Here is a 19,496-nt window from a genome sequence, read left to right on the forward strand (position 1 = left end):
TGACATTGATTCAATGTTGTTTCAATCATTCTGTGCTATCTGGGTGAATACTGCAACCAAGTTTTAGTCTGTTAAAATAACTGCAGCACTGAAGCTTGACTAAATAACATTGCCGCTAATCTTTAAGATTTTCAGGAGTGTCGTAAAACAGATTCTTAATATTTTAATCTATTTATTTTTTTAGGTCAAACAGAAACGCAAAAAGCAAGAGAAATAAAATAGCTAAAATTCAACGTCCTCACAGTTTAACTGATAGTTCCACTGCTGCCATACTTAGCTTCTTATCATTGAGGCACAATAATATTTCTCCACACCCTACGTTGCTAAAATACTCTTAAGAAACATTTTTCAAAAGACAACATGCAATGAAGTTATATAACGATGATGCTTACTGCTGCGCTGCGGCCAGGAAAGTTGAAGAAGATGTCCGGGCCATGTCTCTGCGGCATCTGATTTAACACCGACAGCATTTTGATTGCATGCTTTGGCTGTACGCGTGTCAAAAGAGAGAATTACAACTTTTATTGTAACAGATTATACCCGGCGACAGGAAATTTAACTGACCCCGACAAAACAAGACAGATTCATCAAGCCCTTCAGTTGTCGTGTCACTTACCCAAAGGCCACCTTCTCCTCGGAGCATGCTGAAGAGCAACTTCAGTTCCTTCACTGTGATGCTGTAGCTGGCCAGTACACCCAGCATATCCACCAGTAAGTCTTGCAAAAGACAATGCAAGCAGACACACAAACAAAAGGAAAAAATAGTCAAAAATGAAGTTGAATTTTAAAGATACAACTAATCCCCGTTGGAGAGGAGATCCTCAAGGGGACGTGCTAATGCTGCTTATCCTGAGACATGGCTCCCCTTTAATTTGCTGTTGGACTTTGTTGGTGAAATTAAATTACATAAAACACAAAACCTATCAGCAAAAATCACACATAGTGCCTGTATCAATGTGATAAACTCCCTAATTAAAAGTTAAAGTAACATAGCAGAGGAAGTCTAGTTTTATTTCAGATCTTAAACACATTTCAGCTAACACAAAAGAAGCCATTTCCATTCATTTCACAGAGGATCAAGAAAGAATTCACAGATCTTCCCTCTTTCCACATTTTTTGATACGTTACAGTCTTATTCCCATTTGTATTAAATTAGTCTCTTCTACTCACAAATACTCCATTATGACGAGGTGGACAATTTGGGGGGGGGGGGGGTTTTGTAATTTTATTATAAAAAGAAAACCAATAAATCACCTGCTGCTCCACATTCAGCAGCAACTACTGCATCAAGTCTTTTTGAATATGATGCCGCAAGTTTAGCATGTATATTTTTGCAGTACTTCTCCAGCCCCATAAAGTTGGTTGGGAGACGTCTGTGCAGCATTTTCAGATCTCTCCAGAGATGTTCAATAAGATTCAAGTCTGGACTCTTGGCTTGGTCGCTCCAGGACATTTACAGAGTGGTTCTGAACCCGCTCCAGTGAGATCTTGGCCATGGACTTTGGGTCATTTTTCTGCTGAACTGTCGCCTCATCCTGAGGTCAGGATTGGTCTGGAGCAGCTTTTTATCCTGCACATAGCAGCGTTCATCTTTCCCTTTATCCTGATTAGTCTGCCAGTTCCTGCTGCTGCATGACATCACATCACCATGATGCCATGTTTCACCTCAGGGATGGTATTGACCTGGTGATGAGCCGTGTCTGGTTTCTTCCAAACATGACGCCTGGAATTCAAACCAGAGAGTTCTTGGTCACTAAAGCCCTTCTCCCCCGTTGATCCATTTAGACGGCTGGCCTGGTCTAGGAAGAGTCTACATGCTTCCAAACGTTATTTATTTACCAATGATGGAGGCCACTGACCTCACTGGGACATTTGAAGCAGCAGAAATATTTCTACCTCAAGACAGTCTCTCAGGTCGCCAGACAATTCCTTTGATTTCATGCTTGGTGAATGACCTCTGACCTGAACTGTCAATTTTATATAGACAGGTGTGTGTGTGTCCTTTCAAATTGAGTCCAATCAACTAAATTTAAAACAGGTGGACTCGATTTAGCCAGTAGAAACATCTCAAAGATGACCATTGGAAACAACTCAATTCTGAGATTCATTGCAAAGGGCTCTGGAGGTAAATGACTGAGTCCACTGAGGGCAGGAGCCAGGGAGGGTCAATAAAAAGACACACAAAAAGCCTTTCATGCGAGTAAAATTTTAGTTTTTCCAAGATCATGAAAACTTACTCCATAAATCCAAGCTTTATTTTTGCATTGTCAAGAAAAGCAAACCTTATCTGCCTGTCATGAAGTTTGTGAATGAATACATTATTTGTGCAAACGCTAACACAGCCCTATCCTGACTGACTTGTCATGTTTGCATGTGTCCAATTGTTCTATTTTTCTTAAAAATCAACAGCCACCTTGATCATTCATACCCATCAAGGGACCAGATGTCATAAAGTAGCAGCTCTCACAGGCTTGTTTTTATTTTGACAACAAGCTGAAACTCCTACGTGAACGAAGCACCAAATGAGAGAGTAATCTGAAATTGGTAATTCTGACAGCATTAGCATGTCTTTTGAAAATCTAAACCATATTTTGCCATCATCCTTGCTGAAAATGTGCTCTCATTCAGGCTAAAAAAACAGTTATTTTCATCACAACTGAAATGTTGTATGTCTTCCTCTTTTAGCAATCCCAGAGTACAAATAAGGTGAATCTTTGTCGATAAGGAGACGCAAAAGTAATTGGAGATGGCTGTTTTAACATGAGCAGATCAGTGGCAGCTGCAAAAGACGGGCAGCGGAACTTGTTACTGTTTAATTTAGCCAAATCAGATTTTCCTATCAATGTTCTGAGGATACTGGCAGAGCTGTGAATAAATAAGTCAGCTTTGTTAGGATTTGGACTTGCAGCCCAGAAGTCTTGTATTTCCTCAGTTCAACAAGACGAGGATAGTTTCTCAAATAAGGATCTAAATTTAAGTGGCATCCTGTCAGTGGTATTCAATGCTCTCACTCGTTTTAACGCAGTGGATAAGTGCTGAAGAACCTGTCCTCCAAGAACCACTCTGATCCCTAATTGATGTCTAAAATGAAGTAAGTGATTAAGATACTGATTAAAAATAAATTATGTAAATTGAACCAAAAAAGTTCCTCCAGTAACACATTTTCCTAGTTTACCTTTATTTCACTGCTTCAATTTCTCAGCCTGCTGTATTCTTTTACATATTTACTTTATTGTAATTTCAGGAAAACATCAGACCAAATCTTCCTCATTCCTGAACAATGAACAACAATGTAGGTGGAAATCAGATTTTCCATCAAATTCTATGCGGCCACATTATTTCCATTTTGAAAAAAAAAAAAAAAAAAGATCGATTTGCAAATGACTGAGTGAAGAGAGCTTAACTCGTATAGTAACCAGGCATTAAAATGACAATCAGCTCAAAATTTACATTTAAAACAGCACAGTTCAAATTATATGTCTACTCATATCATCATCATACCTGCAATCATGTCATCCACTGAGCTCATTTTGAGCAGCACCTGTTGGATGAGCCCCACTTCAGTGCTCGTCTGCAGATTTCGAACACTTTTTCGAAGAATGGCAGTGAACATGCTCCAGATCTCAGCCTGGCAGGTGACATCGCAGTGTTCCAGCAGCTCCACCATGCAGCCGATGCTCTCAGCGTCCTGAATAATGAAGTTTGTCTCCAGGTCAAACTCTCCCCCCACCAACTACAAGAGAGAGAAACAGAAAATGTCCCAGTAGAAAGCATTTTTATTATAGAAGCCACAAGCAGGTTTTTGATTTATATTCCGTCACGCTTATGTAATGCTCGGCATGAATGCAATTTGAATTGTAATGAACTTAAGATATATTTTTGTTTGATCCAGCTATAAGCCATCTTGACCTGGATCTTCCTAACAGAATACAATTAACTAATAGCATACTTCTGCCTTGCATGTTTCAGATCACTGCTCTGATGGTAAATAGCTCTCAACAGATGCAAGTGAGGTTTATCTTCCTACACACTGATTATAATGAGAATTTAAGCATCCATGACAATAAAACTGTCTGGTTTTTAATGAAAAGGCGGGAAATAGACACATTATTGCTTCCCCACCACCACGACCACCACCACCAATTTAAATTACAAATGAAAATCACTTTAAAGAAAGTAGAAAACAACAATCAATAGTGCTCTTCTTCAAGACCAAAAAGCATGAAATTAGCTCTCTAAAGAAGTGCACTGTGTACATGAAAGCATACCGAAAACAACTCGCTGGTGGGCATCAAAGCAAAGAGGCAGCAAATGGCCCTGGAACCACTGCACCCACTGCACATTACTGTGACTGACAGGTAATAGTAAGGTGAAAGCAAAGAGCAGAGAGAAATACTCAGAGGAGACTAGTCCACTGCAGGAAAAACTGTGCTTCGCCTCAACTTTGTCATGAGATCTTGATGTTGATGCCATAGAGTGGAGATAGTCAAGCACTTAGTTTCGTTCATCGTCTCTTCTGCTCCTAAATCTGCAGCTGCTGTTATTACAAGTCATCTTTGAAGCTCTCAATGTCATTTAGTAGGACTGTTTGCCATAAAGCTCAATCTACTTCTGATGCCGTGTATGCAGATAATTGCAGTATCAAAAATTTTAATGACAAATACTTTAAATACACAGATTTATCTTTTCTAAAATCTTCAAAAGAAAGCTAAAATACATGCAATTCTTGACACACCATTGGTTTCCATTTGCAAAGCAGCCAATGTGGGAGCATCATTTATTTTCCAGATGATACACAGCTCTACATTACAATGTCACCAGGTAGATACAAACCCATTCAGGGATTTACCAGATGTATGGAGCAAATCAGTGCATGGATTTGTAACTTTCTTCAGCTGAATCAGAACAAAACTAAAATTATTACTTTTGGACCAAAAGAGGAATGATCAAGAGCCAGCACACAGCATCAGCTTTTGCTGGTCAGACCTCAAATCTGGGTGTAGTGATGAACTTGAGCTGAATCTTCAGAGAAGTATAAAGACAATTATAAAGTCGGCCTTCTCTCGCCTAAAGAACATTTCCAGAATCAAAGCACTAATGTGCCAACACCACCTTCAGAAACTCGTTCATGTGTTTGTCTTTAGTCGAACTGATTATTGCAACAGTCTTCACAGAGCTTCCAAAAAAAGTGAATCTGACAGCTGCAGCTGATCCACAACTCACTGCTTCAGATGTTACAAAATCTAGGAAAATGGAGCACATCACCCCATTTCTAAAGTTCTTACACAGGCTCTAAATACTTTTCTTAGATAATAAATTGTTGAATGTCTTGTCACCAAAATGCGCTCAGGATCTTTTATCCACCTTAAAAGTGGCCATGTGTGCATTTGAGTCTCTTTGACATTGAGGCTACAGCACGCCACCACTGATTTCACCACTGGGTTTGCTTTGTTAAAATTGCAGTTTTCTTCTAAAAGAATGTTAGTGTGAGAAAATAAACTATTTTGAGCAATTAATTAAATTACATATGTGCATTCTGCATCTCTATCATTTCATATTTCCAATTATCTCTACAATCAGTGGAACTCAGTATTGATTAATTATGCCTTCGAGCATCTTCACAACATTTTCAGAAAAAAAAAAATGCTTCTGTGGAGCATTTGTAGCTCCGCATGTGCAGGCCTTGAGTTGGATCCATTTACATTGGCTTTTAAATTGCATTGTTTGAAGCACATAGTGACTCAATGCTACAGAAGGCTTTCTGTAAAGCAGCATTGTGGTGGTCTAATTGGAGGTGAAAGTATGCAGCATACAAAAGTATTAATACAAAGAAAAGCTTGCCTCATAGTGTACTCTCTGCATTGATTGAACATCGAGGCATGAATCAAGCTTTAGAGGTATTCTAATAGGGTTTTATTTTTCTTGTGTTTGTGTTCATTGTTCATTAAACTAAAGGTGCTCTGCTGCACGAAATACTGTGGGATTCATTTTACTGTTACAAGCACATTTAATTTGTAATCAATGTTTCATTTTTTCCTTTTTTTTGGTGCTTTAGTTGATTTTTTTTCTTTTTTTGCTAAGAAAATGTCATAAAATGTCCGTCTTGATCTGATGGGTTTCAAAAAGAGTCCTACTGCGTTTTAAAATCAGAGGTGATACTAGTAAGTTGCTAGGCAGCCTTTCTGCATGGTTTTTTGAATATGATCGGGAAAACATGGAGTCACAAGTGATAAACAATGCTGTATTAAGTTGTAAAGTCAAGTCAAGAATAAAAAAAAGGCATATTTGAACTGGATAATGAATTTATAAAAAGTTTCCTCAAATTTGTTACAACTGCTCTATGAATTGTTAAGAAAAGATGCATGTAATTCATGACTGGGCATAAGCTGAAAAATTCATAGATGACATTTTCCTCTACCCTAACCTGGCTGTGACCAGCTTTTCGCAAACGCAATAATTTAATCTTCTTCAGATCAGTGAATGCATCATACTTACGTGTTAAAGGGGTGTACAAACCCCAACACGATTTAGCATGTTATTTTCAGTACCAGCGAGGAGTCTAAAAATGAAGTCTGAGAAAGATACAAAACAGGTACAGTAAGCCATTTAAAAGGAAAACGGTATACCGTACAGATGCATGCAAGCAGTTCATTCAGGCTGCCATGACAGAGGTAGATTTGGGAACGTGCTTTGCCAAATCTTACATCACCAAGTGCAACACAAAGCATCAGTGGTATAAAGCATGCCGCTGCTGGATTCTATAGCAGTGGAGAGGTGTTCTTATCCACTTCTGGGTTTTTATCAGACTCTGGGTCTGGCAGTTGTCAGGACAACAGCTCTTTTCCGACTCCATTGTGTCAAGTGCAACAATAGACAAAGGAAAATTATGATGTGGAGCCATTTTCTTTTCTTTCAGGACAGGAGGAAAACTAACTAATGATTGGCCCCATAGTTTCAGGGAAAGATGCTCTTAAACAGGACTTATGCAAAATTCATTTTGCATATTCTTGTATTTTCACTTGGGCCTCTACTTCTAGAAACAATACAAATGCTTAAAAAAAACAAAACATCCATTTACTGGAAATAATATTTTTTGGTGTCTGGAAAACTAGCCTCCACAAAAATCTCCCCATTATTAAGTCACCATCAGTGGGCACTACCTCCTTACCCTAGCGACCTCAACCAAACGCAGCCTGTCACAGTTTTACCACTGAATGCACTGTGCAATGGCTGCTAGAATAAGCAAGTGTTTTGTTATTGACGTTTTCAGAAACCACTGATATTAAAACATGATAAAACATTTCCCAGTATTTACAAAAAGGCTAAAGAAAACCTCTGAAAAGCTTCACACTATTAAAATGCTACAAAAAGTTTTGCTTATGCTAAAAAGACAATTTACTTAACGGCTCCCTCTAAGTGTCAGAAACAAAACTTTTATAGCTTCTTAATAGACAAGCTTCTTTCTATCTCCATGGCACCAAAGTGGCATAATGTTCCATCAGAGCACTTATACACCAGAATACAGCCTTAAATGTGATTTTCATATTTTTCAGATGAACAAAGGCTTTGAGGTATGAAACTCTCTCTCTCTCTCTTAAAGATCAAGTTTTCACTTTGGGTTTTAAGAAAGCAGATATCCATCTTCATGGGTAGCTAAGGTAAAAAGAATCCTTCACTGAAACATATTTAAATTTTGTCAGAGCCCATTATTCATCTCAGTCAATACCATTTTACTAGAGCAAGGTTATTAAGTCTCAATTAAGTTTGTTTATTTCCCCCCAAGAAAGAGCACAATTATGTGTTATTGCCATGGGATAGTGAATTAAGAGCAGTCAAAAATCCCCCAACAATCAACCGCTTCTGATTAAGCCAGGGCTGAAGTCCTGCCGTTGGCATGGCGACCAGCCCCATAAACTGGACTTTTGTTTTCAAGACGAGGGCTACAGTGGCATCTAAATGTAATGAGAATGAATATGTTATATTCTATTTACAATTCTGAATATGTTGTATAAACATTAGAAAAAGGGAAAAACAAATCTCAATAGGAGGAAAACTCTTTGGGAAGATGTCTATTTAAACTCAAAGTGTCTGATTCATGTGATCCGCTAAACAGAAGCAGAAAATGTGCTGCACTTATGAGGGTAAAAGTCAATTACAGCTAATTCTACAACACGGCCATATAGAGTCTTACATAATGAATGCCTAGCAACTGGTTCAGAGACCTTTTAAAGACCAACATGATATTACAGTTTGATGCTAGAGACTAAAATACAGTGCCATTTTCTGTGTTTTGTTACATTACAATCTATTTCTTAAACATCTTAATTGTACATAATGCATCGGGACAATATATCTTAAGCTGGCGAAGTAAAACAAAACAAAACAAACAACAACAACAACAAAAAAAACCATTTCAATAAAAAACTGAAAATTGGCATGTGTATATACTATATATAAAGAGCCTCCCTGCTATGAAGCTTCTAAAAAACATCTGAAGCAAGTTAATACCGTTTGAACTCACATGCTTAGTAAAATTACGTCCACCAGCCAGATCTGTCATCATGCACACAACTTCTCTGGTTAGTGGTGGTGTTGCAGACTCTATGAGCTTCCAAATACCACCACGAAGACTGAGGGGACCTCCAGACAAAGTTGTTCAAAACTGCAAATCAGCATTTGGTTAGAAAAAAAATAAAAAATTGATGATCCACTGGAGCAAATAGAAATAACATGATACCACTACAAACCCGGCTAGAGAAGACTGTGCACCAAAACTCTCTGACAGCAAAATTAATCAGAGATGCAAAGCACAGGCCAAAGCTAACCCTGCAGGAGCTACAGAGTTCTCAAGCAGACCAAAATATCTGTCCAAACAACCGCAATAAGCTGTAGATTTAATAGAGCTGGGCTTTATGAAAAAAAATAACAAGGAAGGCTCATTTGGAGTTTGCCAAAGGAATGTGAAACATTCCCCAAATATGGAGGAAGGTGCTTTGGTTGGTCAATGAGACCAACATTGACTTTTAACTTTTTGATTCTGGGCAAGATTTAGTGGTATATGTCTGTCCCAAACCAATCCATCTCACCCAAGAAAACCATCACCATAGTGAAACATGGCAGTGGCAGGATCATGCTATGGAGATGTTTTTCTGCAGCAGGGACTGGGAAACTGGTCCGAGTAGAGGGGGAGAGGGATGGTGCTGAGTTACGGATGTCATTGAGCAAAACCTGCTTCAGTGATTTGAAGCTCTCCAACAGGACAATGACCCACAGCATACTGCTGAAGCAATACCTGAGTGTTTTAAGGGGCCATGTGTAAGTGTATCTGAATGGCAAATCAAAGCCCAAACCTCAATCCAATTGAAAATTTGTGGTTGGACTTGAAAAATGCTGTTCACCAGCAAAAACCATCCAACTACCACTGGAGTGCTTTGCCCTAAGTAATGGGTAAAAATCCCTGTGGCGAGGTTATAGACTTATCCAAAGAAACTTTCATCTGTAATTGCTTCAAAGGTTGGCTCTACAAATTATTGAATTTAAGTGCAAGACACTGTTCAAGCAGGAATCTCTAAGAGAAATAAGTGCATACAACAAAGAAAGACCATAGGGCTTTACTTGCAAATTCACCAGGAGAGGTTGAAGGACAAGAACAGAAAAGTTCCAGAATCTGCATCTTTTTGCTGCAGAAACAAAACACTCACTGCAAAAAAAAAATAAATAAATAAAATAAAATAAAATAAAAATAGGTAAGCAGAAAATATTTTACAACAAAGAGATCATTCAGCAGCCGACTGAGTTCCACAAAACAACACAAAAGATGTAGAAAATACTTAAATGATCCAATGATTAAGTTTAACAGCAAAGGGAGAGAAAATAAGATAAATGTCTTTTCTTTTCAAGAAGAAAACACATCAGGGGAAGGTTCAAATCAGTTTATTGCTGTGGTTTCAGTGAATTTGATGAATGGCCTTTATATTGATGCTGAGCTTTGCTAAAGACCCACAAAGCTACAGACTATCCACCATGATTCACTGATTTGAAAAACTGTGTTTTGCCATTTACAGGAAAAATATTCTTAAAATACTGAGAGTGACTGATCACTCATGTGTTTTGTATTAGGAATAAAAACCTTCGAGAACAAGTAAGGTACAGATGGATCCACCAACACGAATGAGATAATTATTTGCGACTTTCTCCTTTTTCAGATCTGATTGGGGGATTCACAGGTCAAGTATTAGAATGACTTTGAATCACTACAATGAATTCCAAAGACAATAATTTCTCTCAAAGTATGTATCCCTGTATTGGGAACCAATCATGTTAATGTTCTTGATGGTAACTTTACGCTTTCATGCAAATGATGTCATAGAAGGCTGCTACTTTTAAACTAAAGTTTCCAATGAGAAGTCTGTCTTTACCCACACTTTGAAACAGATGAGCAGCTCTTAATTAGTAGGAAGACATAAACAGAGAATACAGACCACATACATTGCAATCCCTTTTGGAACACTCCATGGATTGACTTGAATGATAAAATGGGGGAGAGGGGTGGGGAGGGTGCACTGACTACCCAGGAGCGTTGCCTTATATGGCGACACGACACTGTGAATTTCTGGCAACAGAAGTTCTCAGAGCTCAGGTAGTGGAATGCAGAGAATATGCATAAAAAGATGAAAATATATAATTGATCAAATTAAACTTACAGGACAAGCATTTAAAGTTGCCAGGAAACCATACTCTAAATGTCATCCTCCAACAATTACAGTCTCCCTGTGTACATTAAATGTTGAAACCACTTGTATAAAGGCAGAATTGATTCCCAGAAACTGAGGAGAAGGTTTCACTGTTTGACTGCATATCCTCAGAGATTAGCATAAAACTACCAGCAACAACTGGGAGGTGTGGGAGAAATGTGATCCGAATTAATAACTTTCAGCATGTGAGCAGACTGAAAGTGAGACATCAGGAGAGGTGTATTGTCTGTGATAATACTAGCAAACATTTAAAGATGACACTGTTTATGTTTCACACAGACATTAGACACCTTCAGCATACAAATTAGGTTAGCAAGGCCTCAGGAAGCTAAAAATGAAAGGTGTCTTTCCAATCAGTCTTGTCAAACAAGGAGCTCATCAGTATGTATTCTGTTAACAGAGCCATGTTGTTTTTCTGCTCTTACCCTAACTACAGCATGCAAGCCTTTGTCGACCCATGAATTTGCTATGCTTGATGCCCTAAACAGGGTCGCAAGGGAGAGGGGATGATCCCAGCTGAAATATGAAGGACACGGCACCAGATTATCACAGGACCAACAGAGAGGCGGGTAAAGTTTTATTGCTAATATAGAAGAAGCTGTTAATCCCGCGAGCATCATAGTGAGGAGATATAAGTGTATAATTCTTGCTGCTCCTTTTCATTCATGATTTATTTTAGTTGTTACATGAACTGCTCATGTTTACTGAGTGAATGTAATACAAAAAAAAAATCAAACAAGATCAGTCTTTGAATAGTCGTAGGAAGTTAAATAAGCCAGGAAAGAAAAAGAAAAAAAAATAAAACACCCAGAGACAAACTGGAAATAAATTTCAAAGATTAAACTGATACTGGAACCCAGAAACAATTTTACCTCAATGCAGCAGTTCTAACCACTCCACTGCTGTCCTAATTTCACTAGGGAATAATTTATCTTATGTGTTCTGTTAGAAACAAAGAAAAGCTAATTTCATTAAGGAAAACACCCATTTTGATTTTTACTCCAGGACATAAAAGTGTGCAGAACACAGGAAAACAAATTAAAGCAACATTGTTTTGTTTAAATTGTCTCTGTCGTTAAAAATGTTTCAATTAGCTGAATGTTGAACTTTGAATCTCATTTTAAAATTTTCATTCATGACCATTGATTTAATCTAATCCAAACTCTTACTTCCTTGTCCGCGTTCTTTGATCAATATTTAAAAAAAAAAAACAGTGGCAAAGTCAGAAGAAAAGTCTATGAAAGTATTTTCCCAGTTACATATCTACCTATTTCTAAATATCTAAACCCAAAGATCACTCCATTAGGAACCCCTTTCAAACAATGACTCAGTCAATCACATGGCAGCAACTTAATGCATTTATGCATCTAGATAAAGTGAAGATGACTCACTAAAGTTTAAACTGAGAATCAGGATGGGGAAGAAAGTGAATTTAGGTGACTTTGAAGATGCCCTGCTTCTTTGTGTTTCTCAGAAAATGCTGATCTATGAGATTTTTCATCCACCTTCCGCGCTTAGATTTGTAGAGAATGGCACAGAAAAAAAATTAAAAAAAATCCAGTTACTGTTTGTTGTGTAGATTAAAACATTTTTTTTTTCATATGAATGAAGAAGAAGAAGGAGGAGGATGAGGCAGAGGAGGAGGAGGAAGAAGAGGAAGAGGAAGAGGAGGAGGAGGAAGAGGAGGAGGAAAAGGAGGAGGAGGAGAAGCCACCAAAAGCAACTTCTCAAGTTGGCCGGGCCACTTCTCAAGCAAACGGCCCGGCCATTTTGCTGAAAAATGACGCACTCGGCATCGATTCACTCTCTTTCCCACAGTCACCATGATCAACAGCTGTATATCAAGCACATCTGGCACCAACCTTTGACTACTCATTGGTTTAACTGATCTCAATCCCGGTATGGACTTGTGTGCAATGTTGACAATTTCATCAAAGAAACACTACTGTTCATCAATAACTTCACCTCCTGAGCTTTTAAATAGGTTTCTTAATGGTTCTAAATTGTGTAGCAGGCGAGAGGAGAAAGTATTTAGGACTGCATAGAGCATGGAGGATGTAAGTTCCCCACTCCTGCTTTATATTTTAACCGTTCTGTTTTGTGGTCTAAGATCAGAATGGAGAAGATAGACACATTGTTTCACAGCGAAAGCTGGTGCAGTGTAGCATGGGCCGATGCATTCACTGAGTAGATTTCATTACTAGTAAAGCTGACAGCACAACAACAGGAGTCTTATAGAGTTTACCGTCTCCTCAGAGTGGGAACTGCTGAGCCTTGGTGCATTAAAGAGTGGAAACCTGCTGCTGAAAAGAAGGGAGTACCAAAAACAGAAAGAAAAAAAAAAAAAATCCAGACTTTACAAATAGACCAGAGACTGAGATTGGGAGAACAATGTGTCAGTATCTGGCACATGGGATGATATTTATCTTCTTTTGGTATCTTTAAAGAAGTTAATTATAAAGAAAATGATCAACCACTGAAAAAAACTAGATGTTGTACACTGTGAACAAAATGATCAGCTTTATGATTTGCTGAACCACTGCTAACAACTCTTGATGTGACTGTTGAGCAGCATGCCTGTTGTTGCTATACATAAAACTTCATACTGTTCAAAGGTGGGACAAACAACTTAAATAATTTAAGTCCAAGATGCAGCTGGCAGAGATCCACGGATCCTGTTATAGGATCGCATCAGTGATCTGGATTCAGCATGCATCAAACAGGCTGCCGCTTAGATGTTCTGTAAACTTCTCTGTACCGCGATATAAAAATGTCTTATTTTATTGAAAGAACATTCCATCATAAACCCCCATCTGAAATGTACAAAAAAGCCAATAAACTGTGCAGAACTCAAACTTCAGTATCAGTTGAACAAATTCAAAACAAAATTTAATTTTGACCTCAGGCTATAAAAATACAGATGTGCCCTGGAAGATTTATGAATGGGTAGAGAAAAAAATCTCTTCTAATCTCTCTCTCCAGGCTGAAAACGTGAATTGGTTGAGAATTGCAGTGTGATATCTTAAGCATACTTTGTTTTATAAAGCCATTTTATAATTCTCTCTCATTTACCTATTTACACTTTCGAGAGCTTCTCATGTCATTAATCACGCTTCTTACTGGAGTTCTTTGATTTTATTTTTAAATAGGATGATACAATATAAAACTTAAGAGGAAGAAAAATTTAACATTTTCTATTTTTCCTATTTTGTAATAAAATATGTGATGTGTATTTGCTCCAATTAGTCAATACTCTGCAGATTTATTTTCTGCTCCAACTGCAGCTGTGAGTCTTTAACGGTATGCTTCTCCTATTTTCTCAAACTTATAACCTTATTGTTTTTGCTCATGTTTAAGCTCAAAGCAGTTCAGTCGCACTGGAGGAAGAGCATCAAAAACCATCTGTGTTCAGATCTTAGAACAGACTCAATCAGATTTTGATCTGGATTTTTACTGGGCTTTTCCAGGGTGAATATTTTTTGCCTGATATTACTGTGGAATTTTGCAATATAGCTCACAGTTTCCTCATTAATTTTCATCTCTTGCATCATAACAAGTAAGAGTCCTCTAATTTTCTGAGAACTTCAGCATCTTGATTACTAAGTCCTGTATCAGGTTATGAAACAGGATTTAGTGTATCAATGGCATACAAAGCATTTGTTGAACAATTCTCTGTATGATGTTCAAGACACTGTGTCAAAGCCTAAGTCTGCGACAATAGCCTCCAAAAATGCTGACCTGTTGTGTTCCTTCATCATCGCAACGCAGTTTATCCACCCGTGTCAACAAACCCAAGGTTTTCACACAGCACATGCTTTTACACTGACATTGAATTTCAAAAAGATGGAAGTTTATTTATTTGGACTTCTAATTCCATCTAAACCATCCATCCTTGATCCTTGCAGGATTGAAGGGAGTCAATCACATAAAAACACAGTTATATATGATATAGTTGATGTCTGTAATGCTGTAATGTGTCAAAACGGGCAGGTGCTCAAATGATGTCAATCCCTTTAGTCAATCCCTAATGTCCCTAATGAGTAAAGTCCTCTTAAGCCTAAAAAGTACATTGAACTAGAAGTCCTTAAGAAAAGGCTGTGATGTACTGAGCAAAATAATAAAAAACGTAAATCAGAAAAATATCTTGAATGTGTAAAGCTCCTTCCCCACTTGCATCCAAAGGACAGTAGGAATGTGCTCTTCTTATCTTCTTTGCCAGTAAATTAAAGTAGCAAAGAAAATGTGTCAAATCCCAAAAAGCACTAAAAGTCCCATTTTTCTAAGTGCTTCCCATTTGCGCTAAAATGGTTTGGCTGTATTTGTAGAAGAACTCCTACTCCCGTCTCGAGAAAGATGGAATAAATAGAAATATGTCAGGAGTGATAAACCCACTTTGTCTCACAAAGTCACACTCAGTGAATCCATCCATTCATCATTTTCAACCGCTTATTCAGGACTCAGTCAAAAAGGGCAGCAGTCTGATCAGAGAATCCCAAACCTCCCTTAACCAGGCTCCCTCTTCTAACTCACTTGGTAACAGACACCTCACTGTTCAGAATGAAGGTGTAACCTGTGGAGGAACTTCTCTTTTTGTCCCAAAGACTTCCTGGGCTGAGCTGCTGGTTTCAAGTCAAGGTAAAGTCTGTAATAGTGATACTCACTGTTCAAAAGTTTCATCAAATATCCGCTTTATTAGCAAAGTGGTAAAAGAAAATATGACAATTATAAAAGCTAAGCCAGTATTTAAAATCCATCAGGATTCTACAGCAGCAAATATTTGTTGTGAAGGTTCCATTTATACAGTGACATGGAAAAAAATATCTACCCCTCAAATTTCCTTTTTTTGTTTTTAATACATATATTATAGGCATTTATTTTAATATCAGATAATCTGAGTATTTAAAAAAAATACACACCTCTAAATTAAATTGCTTGAAGACAGAATTTTGTACTTACTGTTTTTTTGTGTCATAATCATCGGATTGACAATCTTACTCTAAAAGTAAAGACAGAACAAATCCGTAAGGGGGAAGGGAGGGAATTTTACCAGTTAAGCACAAAAAATGGTTGACTAATTTAAAAGAAATATCTTCAAGAAAGCAGAATATAGAAGTCTTGTTTTGTTTGTTTTATTTTAAATTATGCTTCACAAAACCTAAATATTCAAATGACTAGCATTGCGATGACGTCTAAAACCCTTAATATACAAAGCCTGCAAAATTGTACAACTATAAAGTAGCAGGGCAAAGACAGATTCATGGCACCTGGAGGCTATGAGGTTCTGGATTACTGCAGTGATAAAGAGCCAGTTACATAGATTCCCTCTGCTCCTGTCTGTTGGACAATCTGAGTGCCTTGGTTTCAGCACTAAAGACAGCTCCCTTTATGTGAAAACCAGTGGAGATCATCACTAGACTTCTGACAAGCCAAACTGACAGGTCTAGCTTTGTAACACAGCCTTCTCGCTCTCTGGGCGAGAGCCAAAGCTTTTATTCAGTGTCTGTAAACCTACCCATAGTTCCTCTGTCTCATGGCAAATTCTGTCTCATGTAGCCGTCTGTCAACACAGGAGTAAGGTGACCAGAACCCAGCCTTGCATTTTAACCTGGCAAATAGCTACTAAAATGGGGATCAAAGCTGATTAATTCCAGTATGTTTGCTTTTAAATGGCACTTAAAAATCGTAGCTTGAGACCACTTTGCGTTTGTTGCACTCGAGTAATTAATCACACTTTTTACATTGCTACACACATGTGGCTTTCCCACCGACTGCCACAGTGAATCTTAAAAAGAGGAAAAGCACCTAAAGCCTCTGTGGTTTCTGTCTTCTATTAACAATCTGTGGAGCGGCACCAAACCGCAGGCTTATTTACTATTCTGGTGGTCATTCCTCTGGTCCTCTGTCTTAAGTGGGGAAAGAAAGCAAAGCACTAATTTTATAATATTTGCACCAGTTTTGGGCATTTATAAATGGTAACTTTTTTTAGAGAACTCATAAGTTTTCTTATGCGACAACTGATTTCAACTACGCATGGCATTTTATTTGAAATGTATTAATTTATTTGGCTGAGATAATGGACATTAACATCAATGTTAATGTGAATGAACTTGAAACAGCCAAATGGTTATCATTCATCTATTTCCTTGGACAAATTGTCTTGCCAAAAACAAAGGTGTACAAAACAATGCGGAAATGACTATGCATAATCTTTCAATAAATACAATCAATATAAAACAGTAAAACAAAGAAAACTACAATACAATTTCTACAAAACCTATATGAATAGATGGTACTAAATTCAAATGATGTAACCAAAAATTTTCAACAATGTAAACTTTATAAAAGAGCCTCTCCAAATGGTAATAGGTTGGTTACTGCAGTATTAAAGTCTTTTTTAGGCTGTTAGGAGCACAGGCCTCATTTTGTGGTTACAGGATAAATACATGTTTTTCCTTCCTGGTAGTCAAAACTAATAAAGTTGTCCTAAGCAAGTATTAAAACTGGGATACTTCAAATGAGCAGATTGCATATTTCATATCTTGGTGTATTAAGTAAAAACTAAGCCAAACGGTTGTAGGAACATTTGTGGCATCCACAGATATGTCGTGGGAATTAATACTTGACTGAATTGTACTATAGCGTATGATGACAGTAAAACTGCTGTACTGTGGCAATCCTGTGAATTTCTATGTTGCATTGTGACAGACTAGCAGCCTTTCCAAGGTATACTCCACCTTTTACCCTCTGACAGCAGGAGAGTGTAACCAGCCCTCTCACGTCCCTGTGTGACCAGGGGGCACAGCCGATCGATGGACTGATCGCATTAGTCTTTAGGTGACCATTCTTGAATTTGACTGAATTGGATTGAGTCATTGTTCCTTCGTATTGGAATAAACTGATTTTTGAACTAATTTCCATGTGACAAAGGTTGAACCTGGCTGATAATTTGTTGTGAATTGGTAACATAAAATAAAGCAAATGAAATCAACTCTTTCTGATATGATCTTGGCTTGTATGGTGATGCATAAAGATGTTTAATAGTCCTACATTATAGATTGTCAATTAAGCGATAGTGAAATCAATATAAACCCTAAGTCCTACGCCCAAAGTTTAAAAAAATAGTCTGGTAAAAGTAAAAACTTATTTTAAATGCATTGTTTTCTGCCCCACTGTGGAAAACAGAAAGGTGGGGGGGGACACTTTCTGTTTTGTGATAGTTTAGCCTCTGTACTCACCTCCCACTGAATAAGCATGTCAAGAAAAATGCTTTCCTGATATCTGAAAACAATGCAAAGCATGCTCATTCAAACACCGTATGATTCCTACTGAGCTGAGCAGAGCGATGCCCGGTACCAATACAAACACGTCTTCGTTGATAGAGAGCTGAAAAGTACGCTGCAATGCAGACACCGGGAGCACAGACAGGAAGCAGAAAGACTTGAGACGGACCTTCAGAGGACAAAAAAAAACAGTGAATGATGAAAAGACTATGGCAGCTGAGAGCTCTGGAGTCAGTCCTCTCCAGATCATCAAAGTGTCACAACTCTTACCAGGAAGGGACTGGGACATGATGTCCTCTAGGTTAAAACTGGAGATCAGTATGCAGCTCACAAATCTGAAGAGGGGAGATGAGGAAAGTAGCAGAGACAGTCCACGGTGTTTACTGCAGCTATTCCTCAGTTCCTCTGTGTGGCCACGACATTGATGATGCCATTTCCACGCAGACTATTCATCACACCCCGACAGCAAGATATGCTAGTTTCTTTCACAAATCTGCAATCATATACTTGAGGCTGAAAACTAAAATCAAAGCTTCCTCTCACAGCAGTGATGGAAATATTTAATCAGAACTTCTGAGAAATAACTTATTTCTCCGTTTTACAATTTACAGTTAGCCAAGTTCACATTAAAATAAATGAAGGAAGAAAACATCTTTAGACCACTTGCTCTCAAAAGAAATACTTGTAATACCAGATCTGTAAGCACAACGCACATGCAAAAGATTTAAAAAAAAAAAAAAACAACCTTTTCATCTTTGATTCCCTCAGTTGGAGATCCTCGCCTAGGGCATCCAGATTTAAATCCTCACTCTTTATTCGTTCAAATGTAATTCTTATTTGAAATCTACCAACGACCACACATCCACTAACTGTACATGAAATAAAAAAGGGATAAATTGCATGTGCATGCAAAATTTAAAGATCAACACAATCTGGGACAAAAAGGGGGAACATAATCCTCAACTAAATAAAAAAAGTCTACTATGCCAAAGAGCTTCTCCGTTTGAAGCAGAGGTCTCCAAATAGCGGGTTGTGATCTGGAGCTGGACCCAGATCAATTTCATCTGAATGAGCATAGTGGCAATGGAAGAAACATTTGGGGGAAATGTTATGCACTTTAATGTTATGCCCAGTATTATATATTTTCCAGACACATTTTATAGCACAAGTAACTATGTTACCTTCAAAAATTATAAAAATACTCCATATGAGGATATAACATTCTAACACAACATAAAGTCCAAACAGCACAAAAATGATACCCTGGTCCCTTTAAGCCTACCTATTTATACCCTACATTTTGAATCATCTCACACTGTCCTTGAATCATCTTCAAGGATTAAGATTTGCATCATTGATGTTCAGCTAACAAATCTGCAGAAACCACCAATCACTAGCAAATGTTTTCTTTTTAAAAATGATGCCACAAATAATTAAGGCAGTTCTGAAGACAGAGAGGTGT

The 19,496-nt window shown here is 37.8% G+C and overlaps 1 protein-coding gene across 1 annotated transcript in view; it reads right to left on the reverse strand.

The window, feature by feature from the left end:
* Positions 1–392: 392 nt before the first annotated feature.
* The window catches only part of LOC106950186 (neurobeachin-like), a gene marked incomplete at its 3' end in the record, with an annotated part of 51,843 nt that continues 32,739 nt past the window's right edge, over positions 393–19,496 (reverse strand). Inside the window, exons 2-4 of the mRNA XM_015036852.1 lie at positions 3,502–3,733; positions 617–717; positions 393–488 (exon numbers count right to left, since the gene is read on the reverse strand). Coding sequence (XP_014892338.1) covers positions 393–488; positions 617–717; positions 3,502–3,733 — 429 coding nt within the window. The remainder of the gene's footprint in view (positions 489–616; positions 718–3,501; positions 3,734–19,496) is intronic.

The sequence above is a fragment of the Poecilia latipinna genome, unplaced genomic scaffold, assembly GCF_001443285.1.
Source record: "Poecilia latipinna isolate Pla-1442-1.1 unplaced genomic scaffold, P_latipinna-1.0 Scaffold383, whole genome shotgun sequence".
Taxonomy (NCBI): domain Eukaryota; kingdom Metazoa; phylum Chordata; class Actinopteri; order Cyprinodontiformes; family Poeciliidae; genus Poecilia; species Poecilia latipinna.